Below are 17,227 nucleotides of genomic sequence, written 5' to 3' on the forward strand. Positions count from 1 at the left end.
GCAGTAGCTCGTCCACACACTGTCCCACTCTCTCTCACTCATGGGCCTGCACTGAATTTCAACAGCTCACATGGACAGCATCACCAGCAGAATGGACACAAAGGGCACCAAATGTAAGTCTACTTTTTCTGATCCTGAAACACTACTGCAAAAGAGGTTTACTGATAAGTGACTGTTGACTGTTTTATGTCTCTCTGTGCAGTTTGGTGAGGTGGATTTAGATATGACTGGTATGTTTGCTTTATGTGTTAATGGGTCACTTAAAAACAGACCCTCTCACACGCCCACTGTGTGTGTTTCTTTCCTCACACACCTCTTACTGCTGCACCCTCAAGAAGGCTCCCTACCTTTCACTGGTTTTACTGGAAACAAGTGGAATGTTGCTGGGAATATATGTAGGCTACTTAAACATTAAATATTTCCAAATCCATGCCTTAATTGCACAATTTGCTGCAAAGTAATTCGCAGTCTGACTCAGTTACCACTTGTCTGAGAATACCCATGAAAGTGCTATGACACTTCCTTTCCCCCTGTAATTCTCCCTCCTGTTGTCTTGTGCTTGTAAGATAACACAATGGTAGTGCACTTTAAAAACATAAATAATGTTGCTTCAGTCTCCCCACAGCTGCTTGGAGAGGCAGAAAACCAAGTCCTGATCCACAGTCTGATTGTTGTTCTAGAAAGTGAATCCCACTCATCCTGAGTCCAGTCAGATATCTGGATGTGGAGAGATGAGATATTTGGAGATTAGGTGGTCATGGTAATCATTGTTTGATACTAGAAACCACTTGTAGAGAATTCTTCATAAAGACCCCTGGAGATCTACAGTGCTTTTGTGTTGAAATAGCTGGAAATACAAAAAGTGTTTTCGGCCCATGTGTTTTTTTTTCTGGGAGGGGTGCAGCTGCCCCCCCCCCCCCCCCCCCCCCCCCCCCATGACAGTACAACATTTTTCCACATTGTAAAAAAAAACAAATACACTTGCCCCCCTTGTGGGCTTTGGAGTGAGGTCAGAAGTGACAGCATTACCAGGGCAAGGTGTGACCCAGAGCAACATTTGAAGAAACATGAAGTTGTGATTTCAGCTTAAAGTTGATTTAAGTTGTTTGATCTGTTTTTACACTTCAGCTGTTGCTATCATGTTACTGCTTATAGACCTGGAAAGACTTGAGTGCTTTTCACAGACCTGCTATGAGCCGCCAGGCAGGTAAACATGTGATAGTGATTAGAAGGACCAACTTTATGGACATTTAAACTCTAATGACTACAGGTGAAAGGAAATGGGATATACTGCATATGGTACTTTATCTTCTCTCTTCTCTTATTCACCTTTTTACAGTCTCATCTCCTACAAGAAAAAAGTAAAGACTATTTTTAAATCACTTCTGTCTTTCCTGTCCATGATTTAGCTATTTTCCATCCTTCCTCAGCTTGTCAGTCAATGTGGATTATGTGGATGTTGCCAGTGCGTTTGGTGTGTACACAAAGTACCTAAAGGAGGAAGTGTCTTTAGGTGTTGTCCAGGTTGGGACAAACCCTCATCTGTCCCTCCCATCTCTCTCAGCACACACACACACACACACACACACACACACACACAAACACACACAGGAATTTAGCTTGAGTGACTTTCTGTTTGAGCTTTGTGTTTTTGCGTAAACACCACAGGAGAAAACAAATGGTGATGGCTTGAGATCCCTGAGGAGAACCCTACTGTTTATTTGGTCTTTAAATGATCTGATTGGCTCCTGCTAAATAACTTTGCCTTGGTTTGTTTTAAATAAGACAGCGAGTAATGATTATTCCAGTTATCAATGAATATATAAATGAATCGTCTGACTCAAAAATTGTTTCAAATTGTGGTACCACTTTACAATAAATACTACCCTTATAAATGATTTATTAATGGGGTATAATTAGGTTATAAATTCGGTTATTAACACTTTACGAATCATAAATAAACTATTATAAACAAGTTATAACACAGTTTTCATACATTGACAAGGCTCCTTTTACCAGTTATAAATAATACTAGCTCATTAGTAAGATCAATGAGTTTTAAGCATTAACTTGATCTTGCCAAATAGTGAGCCTGCATCAATGTATGATGTGTTATACTGTCACTATGCTGACTGTGTTATAACTTGTTCATAACTGTTTATTTATGATTTATAAAGTGTTAATAACCGAATTAATAAAAGGGTAGTCTTATTTTAAAGTGGTACCAAAGTTGTTGTTGATAAACATTCTTTAATCAGCACAGTTTCAGTCTCCCAGTCTTTTGTGTTGCTAAAAGCTGTGTGGAGTCGCGTGACTTTAGATATCAAGCTTTGTTTGAAATTGATGAGAAGCAGGTATGAGCTTGAATGGTGGGAGCTACTTAATATGCATTGTCCAAGCCAGCTGGAGCAGCAGTGTAATAAAAGGTTTTGTGTCCACAGTTACCTCTGTGAGAAGCAGAGCGTCAGGTGGGTGTGAGAGGGGAGAGGCTGTCCCCGCAGAGTTGCATTGCGGTGGTGGGATTGTCTGTGATTTAGCCCCGCAGATATGATGAATTGTGGCTATTGTCAGGATGTTTTGGAGCATATGGAAGAACTTGTGGACAAAACAGTGATCTGCTGTGGACTCTACAATGATACATGAATGAAAAATACTGCTCATGTAAGCACAAATCTTCTACATGCTTTCCTCTGATGAGATTGTTGGAGTGCTCCACATATCAACATTCCTCTGAGAAATATGTGAAAAAAAAAAACTGTGTGCGTGCGTTTGTGCATTGTGAAGTTTTAAATAAACAATTCAGTTTTATTTGGCACAAAGCAGAGTCTGAGAACTTCTTTGAGAGTGCACAAAGATTTCAACTAATGGCATTTGAACTAAAACGTGTTTTCAGTTGGTTTAGGTTAGCAGGGCAAATGAGCACCATTAAAATGCAGTCTGCTGTCGTCATCAAGCCGTTGGTCACTGACCTCACTGTGTGAGCCTTTATGCCATATTTCTCATTATGTATGCTGTAATCTGCATGTTCACGTAACAAAAGCGGTGTCTGTGGAAATAGCTTGACTTCAATGTTTATATCATCCTTAAAAGGCTATTCAAGTACATTACAGCCTGAGTCTTACTGTGATAGTTTTAGCTAATGTAACTATAATGCAGTGGTGTGATTATTCAGATTGTGGACAGAAGTGCCCAGTGATAAGCAGCTCTCTAATGCAACCCAGTGAGACCATGGAGCCTACACAACTTTAAGAATTCATCATCTGTTTTATTTTGATCTTAATACATTTTTTAAAATTTAATTTCATGTGTCTGTTTCACATTCTGTTGCAGACCATACCAGCAAATAGCTTTACATTACAAAGGAAAGCTGTCTCCAGTGGAGCACTCACATCCACTATCTTTACAATGGCCTGGTGTATACAGTGTTATTGTAACCAATTAGAACATCGGCTACAATAATAAGACCCAGGATGTAAAGACAGGGGATCACCCTTGTGGTTTTGTTATTTAAGTTCTGTTTGCTCAATCAACTTTATCAGAAATGCTTAGACATAAAATAAGTGTACAGACATGCCAACGGTCACACAAACAGTACCTTATATTATATACAGTATGGTATATTCATATATGCCTCATAATGCATGAGCTGTAAATCATGCACGACTGTGGACCAGCCCTATAAGAAGTGGAATTCCCCTCTTTAACCCCAGTGAAATGAGGAGATCACTATGATTCATATGGCTCGGATGTGTGCAGGGTATTTGTGTCTGTGTGTGTGCGTGTGTGGTCGTGCACGTGTGCATTGTGTATAAGCAATGGTCATTCTCTGCACAGCTGTTTATGGGGTATCCATGGAGATATGGTGCACAACATTGCAGCAGGGGACTACAGAGTGTATATGACACTTGGAAATGTGGTGCTTTCTTCTGTTGCAGAGGGTGAAAAGTGACTCTGCCCGGGGTTTATAAGCACACAGGTACGTACAAGCACTAAATTCAGAGGCCTAATTCAGATTTATTGTAGAAACTTGGCAGAATATAAGAGTCTTAGATAGAATAAGACTTGTCCAACCTGTTATCAGTTAGGTTTACGATATGTTACTTGAGAACAGCCATAATTCAGCACTGATGTATGATTCGTGTTATTATACAGGTGTCGAAATTTTTTTTTTGACCTTAGGGATAAATCCAGGTGAGCAGTTCAAACAGTGTAGTGTACAGATGGTACTGACAAGTGTGTTTCTGGTATGTACTAAGAAAAGACTTTAAACACTCTTCCTGGAAAGCTATCTAAAATACACAGTCACTTTATCCCACAGACACTTTGGTGTTGGTATGCGCCAACAAGAAGTTAAAGATGTAGTTAATGTCTTGTGTTCATTTCTAAGGCAGAGATTACTTAAAATGAAAAACTGACACAGACACATGGTCGGCCCCAGGCCCTTGACCTTACATGGTCTACGCTTGCTCTTTGCCTTTTTGTTTCAGTCCCTCCGCCAATTCTGTTGCACAAATTTCAGTGAATGTACGGGACTGTTCCTTTGCAGGTATCCCTCTTGATCCTGCTTGCTCCGCAGTCCAACAAATAATGTATCATTTAGTGTTAATATTGATTATTTCTTAATGGCAACTTTACCATAAATACTTGCTTTCTGCAGCTCATGTGTTTCTTATTGAAACTGTGTTGAGCGAATTCAGTGTTCATTTTTGAGGTTGTATTTGTGATGTTTCGTAACAATTGTGTAACTTTACAACGAAATACAACGTACCTTTTCTTCGTATGTGCAACTGAGTGACTCTTTAATTTAAGATCCTTTTCCTCCTTTGACACTGTGGTTTCAAAACTGACTGTGTAAGTGGTGATTGATTCTGGAAATACTGCATCAACTCATTAACAAAAATACTGGATGATATTATGTGTGGCCTAAATCCTGCTACATTCATCCTAAAGCAGCTACAGCTAAACAATGGTCATTTAGTGGTGATTTAGTAATGATTATGAATGACTGTTTAGTTTTCAGATAAACAGTACACCCAAACATTGTGTTTAATCAAGACGTATGATACCATTACACAATAAACTGGAGCAGTAATGTGGAACACAGTCAGTTTGTACTCGTTCATATGATTGAGGTTTCCCTTCTTATAGATTCCTCTTAAACTTCTGAACAACGAGAGAAATGCAAAAAACACCCCAGCTCATCTTCAGGGAGAATTCGTACATAACATGATAAAAAAGATCCAGACAACAGCAGTAAGAGGTTGAGAGAGTGTCCTAGTTCTGTAGTGAGAAACTGAAAAAGACAGTTCTCCGGTCAGAATCAAATTAACACAAAAAATCCCAAATGGAGACAAAGCGGCCCCTTTTCTCCCTTTGTGCTTGTGTGACTGTGTGTGAGTGTGTGTTTGCAGGCCTGTTTGTGTGTTCTGTGTATATTACCCTAGTCTGTGCAGCATCAGTAAAGCAGTGCTTCCACTTGCAGAATAGCATCTTTCTCAGTGTGTGAATACTTTTCTGTGAGGGAGACATAGCATTGTGGTGATCTCATAGGACTCAGGGCAGATATGGGATCTGAAAAATACTGTAGGGCCTTTGTCTGTCAGCAGGCTGAGTCAAGCCCTCTGTGCCATCCCGGACTTGAATAACTCAGAGAGCAAAAGATGAAAAATGAGAATGAAGGAAAAGAAGCTTAGCAGACAGACATCGCCTACATCATGTGACCTCTAACCTTTGACCTGAGGCCATATTGAGAAATACCCAAATGCAACTGTTGCCACCTGGTCAGTGCTATTATTCCATTATCAGACAACCTCGACCAATCTGACCATTTTTTACCTGCTGTTTTAGGGTTGCTGGGAAGATCAGCATATCCCATGATGAACTGGGGAAAGAAAAAGAAGTTCCCTGGAGACTTTCTCAGTCAAGCACAGCACTAAATTGTCACACTTGATGATCAGCTAATGACACAATAAGGCAGGAAGTGAAGGATTACAGGAAGTATGAATCTGATGGTATAAACAGTTTTGTGGGAGGAGCAGGGAGCACTGTCACAAGAATGGAAAACTCATTCTTACACAAAGTCTTTCTTTTAGGGTATCAGGAGGTATTAAAGACTCCTTGCTGCCTGTTTTCTACCATGTCCTACTATACACAGTGATTCATTTCCATGGCATGTTTCTTTGTTTTTGGCGCTGATTGGGCTGATACCATGTAATATCATCCAAGGGATAAAGATCACTACAGCAATGCAAAACAATGAAGAAACATGGTAACACTAGGCAGGAAAATGAGCAATGCTTTACTAACCTGACCTGTAACTGGGGCCATTGACTCTGCCTCACTGCTGAGATAGCAGCTCCCTGCTATCACCACTGCTTCCCAGATTACTCAACTGCAGTGAAGCCATGGGGAGCTGTGTGTGTGTGTGTGTGTGTGTGTGTGTGTGTGTGTGTGTGTTTGCGCTTGCGCGTATGTACCTGTGTGTCTGAACATCAAAAGCGGGAGTACACAGACCCATAATTCTCCCTCTCTGTCACCATGGAAACATCCTAAGCTTAAGAGGCCTAATGACTTTGAGTAGATTTATTTCCCTCTGTGACAGGCTTGTTAGAGTGGCCTAATTAGAAGGAGTTTGGATGCACGTTCAAGATAGAAATTTGTTATAGACGTCGTTGACTGCAGCCCATTTGAATGATGTATATAAATATTTGCTAAGATGGGATGAATTTAATCAAGCTTTGTTCTTTTTAAGGGAAATTTAAACTAAAGATATACAACTGAAAAGTAATAGTGCTGTGAAATGCACACTCCAAATACTTAAGGTTTTGCCTGATTCGATATCACAAAATTAATGTTTTCAAGTAAGCAGTCAGCCAAAGTGTTACTCTGTATGTTGGTTCACCAGCCAATTATTTGGTTCTGAAGTAAAAAACTAGGACAGAATACTACCTACTGTATCCACAAAGCAATCAAGGCATCCATATCCCTGGACAGTTGCGATCTCTAGTGTATTACTGTACTGGTGCACACACTCGTTGAGTTTCATGGAGTGTGGGATCTGTGCTGTGTTTTATGATAACCTGAAGCATCTTACCATGTACAATAAAAACAGTGGGCAGAACATGTTTTTTCCCCTCTCTCCTTAATTTGTGTACCTTTACGACTCCTCCAAACCAAATAAGTTTTTCCACATTTGCCCCTCACCTGCTGCTCAACTCCAGCATGTCTTGCAATGTGCATTTGCTATGTGTGTTGAATACTGCATGTTTGTCTAAACTGTCCACCCACATAATAAATGTCCATGTCAAAGCTATGAGAAATCCCCTTTTTCTTGGAGGACTACCTGCAGCAGCTAAATAAAGGTTTGTAATAGTAGTGGATTTCAAGCTCCATCATATTGTCATACCTTTGAAATTCAATTCTATCTAGTGTAGGATCTAGACAGTGCGTTGAGAATGGGGTCACCAGAGACAGTACAGTAAAATTGGGAGTGAGTCAGCTGACAGGAAGAGGAAACAGAAGGCCGGAGGTGATAGGTGATGTCATCAATGGAGGGAGGAAGCCATCTCTATAGGGGGCATATGGGGCATCGCAATACACTTGCTCAGCCCATTAACTTATGTAGGACAGGAAAAGTGTTTTGTTGGCAGCAAGCAGAATGAGATCAAAATCCGTCTCTAAGGGTCTTCAGTCGTTAGCCTATCATAGCTAGCATGACCTTTAAATGTCCACTTTGATGATTTTCAGCCTTATCTCTGTATATTTTACATAGTTTTACAAGGCTTTACACTACCTGCCAACAGGGTCTCTACCACATTTGTTGGCCATTTCCTGATGTGCCTCCATTTTCATACTTCTCCTGGGAATCTACTGCAATTTCCTGGACCCTAAAATGTTTAAAGAAAATTAAATAGATAGGCAAAGTGCCCATAATAATAACATATAATAAGAAGTACTTAAACCATTATTAACTGATTGTTTGGGGTCAATGGAAGCAAGCTGCAAACACAATCCTGACATACTTTTAACTTTTAAATTGATGTAGCAAAGCTGTTAGCTAACAGTTTATCATTGAGCAGATATGGAGCAACATTAGCATTCACAGAGAGTTATATCTCTGTCCACCTAATGGATGTCAGTCCAATATTCACTCTCCTTTAAGCTCTGTTTTGTTGTCAACCAACTTTTTAGGGAAATATCTGACTCATTAGCTGCAAAATGCTAAAACAGTGCTGCTTAGAGCTGTGACCGCGAACCAAAACAGAAAATCTGAGGGTCCAAAAGTCAAAACAGTGAGCTGAAGGACTGAAAAATGCTCTGTAGAACATAGATATTTCTATGTTTATCACTGCCAGCAAGCCCTTTCACATACACTTCGTCATTTCATCTTTTGTTTAATAAAAATAGTGAACATTGTCGCTTTAAGAAATCTGAATAATTCATAAATGTTAATATGGCTCTCATCATCCAGCTCACATCCAGCCTAAAATGATGACTACTCTGAAAGTTAAGTCACAGATGCAGTCATCATGCCGATTAGTATCATCTTACCACTGAATCAGAAGTATCTGTTTACCTGTTGTGGGCTCCGCAGTTATCAGTTTGTGAATGCCCAGACATGTTTTGTGCTGGGGAGAGAAAAACCGTCACACTTGGGAAATGCCTGCAATCTGAGGAATAAAGTGGGAGGGGATGTCATTATGATAGGGCAGAGGCTGGTGAGTGTTGGCACAGCACTTAATGTAATTAAAAACCTCTGGCCAGCTGGTTTACCTTGCCTTTGTTAGATTGCAGGCTACACACACCCCAAGGGGTGCGATTAAAGCCTGCGGCCTTTGAAAGGGAGATATGACATCTCTGTTCTCATCTGCGTCTCTTAATGCTATGATTCAGCTATTTTCTCTAAACACACATGTCCCAGCTTTGATGAGTTGGATGGTGGTATTTAGATAACCCTCACACGGTATGAAAGATAACATTCAAACCTCTCCTGTGACTCGCTTAACATGATGAGAAAGTTACTGGGTCATATTGTTCAACTGGCTTCAGTGATGAGACAAAGAAAGACTCCCACACTGGGTTTCTGGACACCTCAAAGTCTTCAACCTGCAGTGCTCTTTCATGTCAGATCAGGTTGGGAAATGGCTGTATATCCAACATGTCCAAAGACAATAAGGAAGGGGAGACTTCCAAGAAAAACTCAGCATTTTTCATTAGATACTGATCTCTTGTGGAGTCACAGATGGTACAGTCCTTTGAGGTTCTCACAGCAGCTTTGTCTAACAGGATTTACCTCTGTATGCTTATACTGTACCTATGTTATTTCAGTGTGTGTTTTGTTAATGATTTTCTAGATTAGTCAAGTTTGAAATGCCGTGTTTTAGAAATCACCTGTCCTTAATACTCCAGTATTGCTCAAACATGACAGCTATGTACCCAGTTTTAATGAGAGGTAAAGTGATTTGTATTTCACAGCTTTAGTGTGCTTTCCCATCCGTCCTCTGGCATCCACAGTCCTCTGTGAGATCACAGCTTTACGGGGATGGTCAGAGGTCGTATTTAGTCACAGTGAGAGGTTTGTCAGGCCATAACCAAGCCTGGCAGGGTGTGTCTGTGGCATCACCACTAGAGAGGACATTGGAAAAGTTGGGAAACATCATGTACGCCTCAGGGAAAGTCTGGTCTGTGTATGAAAACAGACAGTAGGAGGACTTCCTGTCTACATAATTAGGCCATTAATTTTCCATTTTCTTCACAGACATCCCTGGGAGTGTATATCTTTAAATCCTCTGTGCGACTCATTCATCGTCTGTCGTTCACTGTCTATAAGTATGTTCAAAAGATCACCTTTTTTTTCAACTTTGGCATCATTTGTGAAATAAAAAAAAGTTTTTATATTTTGCAAAGTGAGATATAAAAGTATGGCACAAAACAACGGAAGAAGAAAAGAGACAACTTTGCTATTTTTCATTTGATTGCAATCCATCCAGTTGGAATGGAAATATCCCACTCTGGACCAATGCAATTATAAGAGCATTGGTCACGCTGCTAGTGTGGCTAAAGGTGATGTTACTGTGGATAAATGTGTGGTAATATTCAGAGCATCAGAGCTACATACTATACTTATAGTAAATCAGCATAATCTAGCTACAAATTGAATTGGTGTTGAATCAGTGATATAGAGAAGCAAAAATACATTTTGTCTGTACAAAAATGATGCAGATAATTACATTAAACATTAATATTATGTTGTCCATTACTCACTTTGTTGCCCAGAGTTACACTAGATGAAAAAATTGATCCCACTCTCGTGTCTGTACAATAAATACTATAATACATACAGGAAAAACACTGATCCTCCTATTTACTGTACAGACACAAGAGTGCTGCCAATCATCCCAAAAGGTATATTCTTAACTACCGGTAATGTGTATTCAATAGGAGAGGTCAAAGAGGGGTCAAAAGGGTCATACCAGGATTAAAACCAATATTTTACATGCTCATATCTAGTAACTTCACAGTCATTGTTGAGCAGTCTTGTCCATCAGCCAGCCCTACAGCTGGCTGACACTGTTTTCATTCTGCAACTGATGTATCGTAAAAGCCTACACTTAGGAGAAGCCGTGTTTTTTGTCTGTTGCTGTGCACATGGTTGTAAATTGCCTATGTGCGCCTTCAGGGTTTGTTTGTGCAATGTTACTGTGACTGATGGCAGCATGTCGCATCGTGTCGGGATGCATGAGTCTGCCTCAAGGCAACAACTCATCCACGTGTAACTGAAAAGTCTCAACTTGCCTCCACCTACACTCCACAGCCTTTACTCACTCTCTCCTATATCCTTCACCTTGTATTTTCAGTGCATTCAAAATATAGATATTACCCCTTGAACCATTTTAATGGTCCAATTATCAGTAAATTATAGTGGCAAAGATGCCCTAACAATGCCTTACTGTATCTGGTATGTTAATGGGTTCACTGGCATCTTCTGGATGGCAGACTTTGTGTACAGCTAGTTAAAGGTTAATAAATACACTGAGGGGAAGAATGTGAAAGAATAAAGAATGTGAGTTAACTATTAGTCGACATGTGTGTGTTTACACAGCAAGCCTCTCCCAGGTGCTATACGATCCCTGGGATTACAGCGGAGGGGGATCCAATAGGGCTACATACACACACACATAGAGAGCACCACCATCACCCTACCCCCAAAAAGAAAAGAGAGGAGGGGAGACAGAGAGAGGGAGGTGGGTGGAGGGAGATAACAGATCAGAGGGAGGAAGGGAGAGGTAAAGGGAGTGTGTGTGTGCTGCAGTAGGCAGACTATAGCTCACCTCCAATACAAAGACTTTACAGGACACACACACAGGGAGGCTTTGACTCTGGAATATCTCCTACAGTATCTGTCCGTGTATGAATGAACCGATTCTCCTCTGTAACCTTGGAAAATGGTGGGACTCTCATCCACTGCTGTTGAGGGTAAGTGTTGTCTGTAGCTTGTCTGAATATTAAAGCAGGTGGTGACTTAGGTGGAAGAAGGTGCAGGGGTTTGTGAAGATACTGAACAATGTAAAGACACACAAACTGTTGAGCTGTAAAGGTGTTGTAAACATGAGACTGAGGCATCAGGTGATGTTTACCTCAAGCCTCAAGCATCATGCCAGCTTGATGAAATACCTAGAATGGCAGTAATCCTGAATTGTTGAGAAAGCAACTGTTTGCCACCAAGACTCGATAGTGCAGCATTGTAATTTTTTAAGCCTCTTAAGACTCTTCCTGGGTTGCAAATTCCTGTGTGGTTAGCTGGAATGTCTGCCTGCAACAATATTGTGAAACAGAGTTTCTGCAGAATGACCAGATTCAGTCACTTACAACATACTGGGGAAGCTGTGTGTGCGTGTGTGTGTGTGTGTGTGTGTGTGTTTTGCAAGATAAGTAAGCTCAGCATGAATACAGCCCTTTGGCATGAAAAGGAGGGGGTTAAAAAAAAAAAAAGAAGAATATGTGCACCCGATTGAGGTCACATTATTCTTCATATCAGGGTTTGTTGGACATGTTAGCACAGGTGCTCAACTCGCTGACATTACTCACCCCCACCTCCCCCTCTCTTTCACTCCCTCAGAAAGTCTGCGAATGTAAGCCTCTTTTAAAGCTCTGAGTCTGCACTGTTAAACAAACTACTCATTCTGTTTCACAGAAGTCTACACATACACACACACAGATGCACTTTACAGAGACTTGCACTATTAACAAGGTGAGGAATGTGTCTAGTGTTTAATGGCTATTGTCAGGCAGGTGTGAGGGGGTAAATGTTTGAATGTGTCCAAAGCTTTGAATAGCTTTACACATTCCCCTACCCGTCTTTTGTGTGTGTTTTTCATTTTTTTAGGGGGAATATTCCCTCGTAATGTTTTTGTTAAGGCTTAAAAGAACCTTAAATGATAAAACCTGAGATTAAAGTCTTGGTTTGTAGCTGCAGATATTACAATTTCAGCTTAGTATGACTTTGATTAAACCTTATCCAGTCTGTTTTATGTAGCATTAACATCATATGTGAGCTTGTGTGGAGTTTCCCCCAGGTGCTGGGCTCAAAATCTGTTTTATCTGGCTTTTAAGTACATCAGACACATCACACACACACACACACACACACACACACTCACATTCACACTCACACTCACACACACACACACAGAATTCAGAGTACCTCTGAACAGTTGCAGCAGGGATTTAAAGGATCATGTGCTGTTTTAGATGTGTGAGAACCATGTGAGTAGTGTAATGTTGGTTATAAAAGGCATGACCGTTGACTTAAGGGTGGCCTTATGTGCCTCACATGCCAAATACTACGCAATAATTCCTCTTAGCTCATTTTGGCGCAAGCAGAATAACACTGTATTTGTCAAATTAGACCATCAGCTTTTTGGAGCAGCAGTCCAAGTGAAGCAGTGTGATGAGCGCAGTGTCCCACTTTTTGCCAGCTCCTTGAAAGCACTGCCTTGGTCTCTGTGTTATATTTGATTTAGTGCTGAGTGGTGTGAATTTCAAATTTTCTCTGCAGTGAATGAGTCATGCTGTGGATAAGGTTCTAGGCACTAGGTTAGGGGAAGCCCAGTGGTGCGCCAGAGCCAGAATCTAAACAGCTGAAACCTCTGGCAGAGAGACAGCATCCACCAGGCCAAGACATCCCACTCTCATGAGTTTCCTCTCCTTCCCCAAACTCCACTTCCTTATTTCCGCTGGGTGAATCAGATGTTAATGAGGAAACTTTCCAGGTCCCTGCATGTATTAACTCCTCATGCCCACTTCTCGGAATGCGAGGCATATTTTGTTATTACAATGGACGGAAACTGCACTGGTGAAGAAGACAAAGTGGTTAAACAGGCACAGGCTCTTGTTGCCTTAGCAGGGCATTGTTAAACCCATAGGAAGACCCACCTCAGGAAAGTATGTCTGTCTTCAAGGAGTGGGAGCAGTCTGAAATGTGGAGCACACACTGACAAAGACCAGATACATCTTCCAGCACAACCTGTCAGTGGTGCTTACATACAAGATCACTGTGTCAGAGGGATTCAACAAACAGTCCAACTTATGAAGAAACTCATTAATAATGCTCTGTAAACCTGCACACACACACACACACACACACACACACACACACACACACACACCACACACACACACACACACACACACACACATACACACACACACACACACACACACACAACAGGGCCTTTTCGAGCCAGGTACACCAATGAATACTTTTGACACACCTCACCTTACTAAATACACACCATATAAGCCTCCCTGTGTGTTTCAGATTCATGTGTATGTGTACGTGTGTGCATGTACTGGTGTTTGGTTAGTGTAACTGGTCTTGTTGCCATATGACCGCCCACCACACAAAGAGTTTTCTGGCTCAGTGGCTGTCCCATGGTTGACTCCAGCAAGATGCACGGTTCAGTGGGTCCAATGTGGCTCAACTGTGAAAACTGTGTGTGTGTGTGTGTGTGTGTGTGTGTGTGTGTGTGTGTGGGGTGGGTGGGGGGGCATGACATAAGAACATGTGGACCGACTGGCAGCACTTGCTTGTGTCTGGCATGAAACAAGATGAAGGAGGAATTCAACACATCAGCAGCAGGTTGCAGATCCGTTCTGTTCTCAGGGTCTCCAGCAGCTGTCAGAGGGAGGGAGACAGTTTATTTAAGTTCTGTTCTGAAAACAGGGAGTGGACCTGTCCCACCTCTCAGATCAACACATGATGTGAATCATATATTCCTTTAAGCTGAGTCCTCAATGTTTTGCAAAACCTGGGAATAGAGTGTGTATTGCTGGAGGCCTGGGGGTCTCAGCCAGCCCTTGCTGTTGTGAGTCCATGACTTAAAATCTCCAACTGTCCGATAAAGATCATGTCCCTGTGAATGAAACTCGGCTTGCTGGCCCGCTCTGGGTTCTGTAAAGTGGCCCTTCAGTTATTCTTGTCAGAATCTCATGTTTCTGCCAACATTTTTACAGTCTTTGCAGCGCTTTTAATTTGCCCTCTCAGCATTGAGTGTGACAGTTGATTGAAATTTGGATTTGTGCCCATCTGTCTTTTGAGCCAGCAACATTTCAGAGCTGCTGCAGAACGTTTTATGCAGGATGTTCTGTTCATATGCTGCGTAAGAGTTCATGTGTTAGGGTAGCTTCATTTGCACTTTTCTTCTGGGTTAATGAGCAATTAGCAAACATATTTCCTCTCACTCCACTCTCTTGTTGTTGTTTAGTCTGGTTAGTAACAGACAGAGGTGGAGAGGAGGCAGACTCTGTGATAAGGTGGCAGATTGATATTGACAAACTGTGAAGCAAAGTGACAGAAAATGAAAGAAGGACACATGGAAAGCAAAGCAGAAAGAGCCTCCCTGACATGCTCCTGGGGTTTGTTTAGACTTGTTAGCCTGACCTTTGCCCTCTCTGCTGATACACTGACCCCATGCCCCCCTGACCTTTGCCCTCACCCTGTGCAGCGATGGAGGTGTTGGTGAATGAGCTGGGAGTACTGCTGAAGATGCTGGACGAGGAGAACCTCAGCTCATCCACCCAGGAGAAGAAGACCTCAGTGTGGAACCTCCTGCAGCAGATACAGCCATCAGGTCAGAGAGAGGAGAGACACACGAAGTAACTTATTAAGTCCGACAGATGTTCATAGGGAATGTTTGTACATTTCATTGTGCAGAAATTGTGTTTCATTCTAGTCCACTTTCAAGATTTCCAGATAAAATCAATTATTTAGTTTAGATGCAAATTATTGGATAGATATTTCACAAATTATGTTTATTTACTGGGCTTTACTATTTTTATTGCATTCTTCAGATTAATCAGCATCCACTCACTCATTAATAGGATATGAAGGTTAGAAATCTGTCTAACTTTCTGCACTTTTCTTACCATGCAGAAAGTTTTTATGTTTTCCTCTTCCTCTCTTCCAGTGTCAGGAACAGACTACATCTACATGAACTCAGCGGTTTACAGAAACGGCACCAGCTTTGTCGAGTCCCTCTTTGAAACATTTGGTGAGTTTGAGAAAAATACACACAAGTGCCAACACATAAGCAGCAGTTTTCATGCTGTCTTTAGATATACAGTTAAAAGTGAGAGTGTAAATGTATGTTGTTGTCAGACTGCGAGCTTGGAGACCTAAAGGACGTTACAGACGATGTGAAAGAGGAGAAGAACACCCAAACTGACACTTTAAAACAGGCAAGTTGCCAACACACACTCAGCTCCTAACCTATCCCTTTCCATAAATATCCATTACATGTGACGTATTGGCTTTAAATCCTGGAGGCAGGATGAAACTGCATGCACGGTATGTATGTTGTTGTATGTCCATCTTTTCAGCACTCAAAATCCGAATCCAGCTTTGCAGGGAACCATCGCACCTCTAAATGACTTGTGGAGAAAAAGCAAAGAAAAACAGAGAGATGGCATTCCTTGTTGTGGGGGTTTCCCATGTACACACACTCACCGCTCTGCGAGCTGTTAAAAGAGAGGAGTTAAAATGCAGGGATCCGCCCAGAGCCCATGTGTCTAATTTATGGATATCATTTTGAGGTTTATCCTCTGCATCTCTTTGATGATGCAGTTCTTTGGGTGTGAAAGGAAAATCGTTCATGGTTATGTGGGAAATTTGAGAGTTATTTGTGTGAATCCTTTAGCAGAGCTGTGCAGACTCCCCAGCCACGCACTCAGCTGACTCTCCTCCCCCTCTGCCCACAACGCCTCCTCCTGAGGAGTATTATGAGGAGGCAGTACCCCTCAGTCCTGGCAAGATGCCTGAGTACATCATCACACGAGGTCAGCATCTTCCCGCCTCTGCTGAACTCAGTGCCCTTTGTGTCATTTTGCTGTAAAAACCTATGTAGTCAGTTCTCAGCACTTAAATTACACATAATTATGTAGTACTAATACAAGTTACATTAAAGTGCATTATGAAACACAAGGACTAATTAGGCTTTTTTTTTTCTTCCATTTCCAGTCAGGCCCAGCCCTCCCAACTCGATAGAAGATGGGTATGAAGATGCTGAAAACAACTATCCCACTACCTGCATTAATTCACACCGTAAAAACTCCTGTGAGTTAAGAACAAAGTTATTCCCAAACTAACCAGATTACAGGATAAAAAAAAACTTTTTTTTTTTACTACAAATATAGCACCCTTTACCTTGTCTGTCGCTGCTCTCCTAGACAATGATTCTGACGCTCTGAGCAGTTCCTATGAGTCATATGAGGAGGATGAGGAGGAGAGGAGCCCCGGCGTCCGACTCACCCATCAGTGGCCCTCGGATGAGAGCTCCATGCCTCCTGCCAGAGACTGTCGCATCTGTGCCTTCCTGCTGCGCAAGAAACGCTTCGGCCAGTGGGCCAAACAGCTCACTGTCATACGGGAGAACAGACTGCAGGTGAGAGGGTGTACGCTCACATATTCAGTAAAGGACGCTCTTGCATATTTCTCTCCTTTAACCTACAGTGTCCTGTGTGTCCTCTTTTCTGCAGTGCTATAAGAGTTCTAAGGACACGTGCCCGTATGTGGACCTGCTGCTGCCCCAGTGCGCTGTGGTCTATACACCCAAAGACAGCAAGAGGAAGCACCATGAGCTCCGGTTCACTTTACCCAATGGAGACGCACTGGTGCTGGCAGTGCAAAGCAAGGAACAGGCCCACAGATGGCTTAGGGTAAGCTGCGCTC

The 17,227-nt window shown here is 41.8% G+C and overlaps 1 protein-coding gene across 4 annotated transcripts in view; it reads left to right on the forward strand.

Annotated features, from left to right (window-relative positions):
• afap1l1a (actin filament associated protein 1-like 1a) overlaps positions 1–17,227 on the forward strand; it is a 26,655-nt gene continuing 9,428 nt past the window's right edge. The window contains exons 1-9 of one of the 4 annotated variants that reach the window (XM_056383337.1): positions 23–113; positions 3,936–3,976; positions 15,006–15,131; positions 15,468–15,551; positions 15,659–15,738; positions 16,197–16,335; positions 16,517–16,612; positions 16,726–16,940; positions 17,035–17,214. In XM_056383337.1, coding sequence (XP_056239312.1) covers positions 15,008–15,131; positions 15,468–15,551; positions 15,659–15,738; positions 16,197–16,335; positions 16,517–16,612; positions 16,726–16,940; positions 17,035–17,214 — 918 coding nt within the window. In that variant the 5' untranslated portion in view covers positions 23–113; positions 3,936–3,976; positions 15,006–15,007. Of the gene's footprint in view, positions 114–3,935; positions 3,977–11,283; positions 11,476–15,005; positions 15,132–15,467; positions 15,552–15,658; positions 15,739–16,196; positions 16,336–16,516; positions 16,613–16,725; positions 16,941–17,034; positions 17,215–17,227 lie in introns of those variants that run through there. The other 3 variants (XM_056383334.1, XM_056383335.1, XM_056383336.1) reach the window with 3 other exon arrangements.

This window comes from Seriola aureovittata, chromosome 8 (assembly GCF_021018895.1).
Source record: "Seriola aureovittata isolate HTS-2021-v1 ecotype China chromosome 8, ASM2101889v1, whole genome shotgun sequence".
In the NCBI taxonomy this organism is placed as follows: domain Eukaryota; kingdom Metazoa; phylum Chordata; class Actinopteri; order Carangiformes; family Carangidae; genus Seriola; species Seriola aureovittata.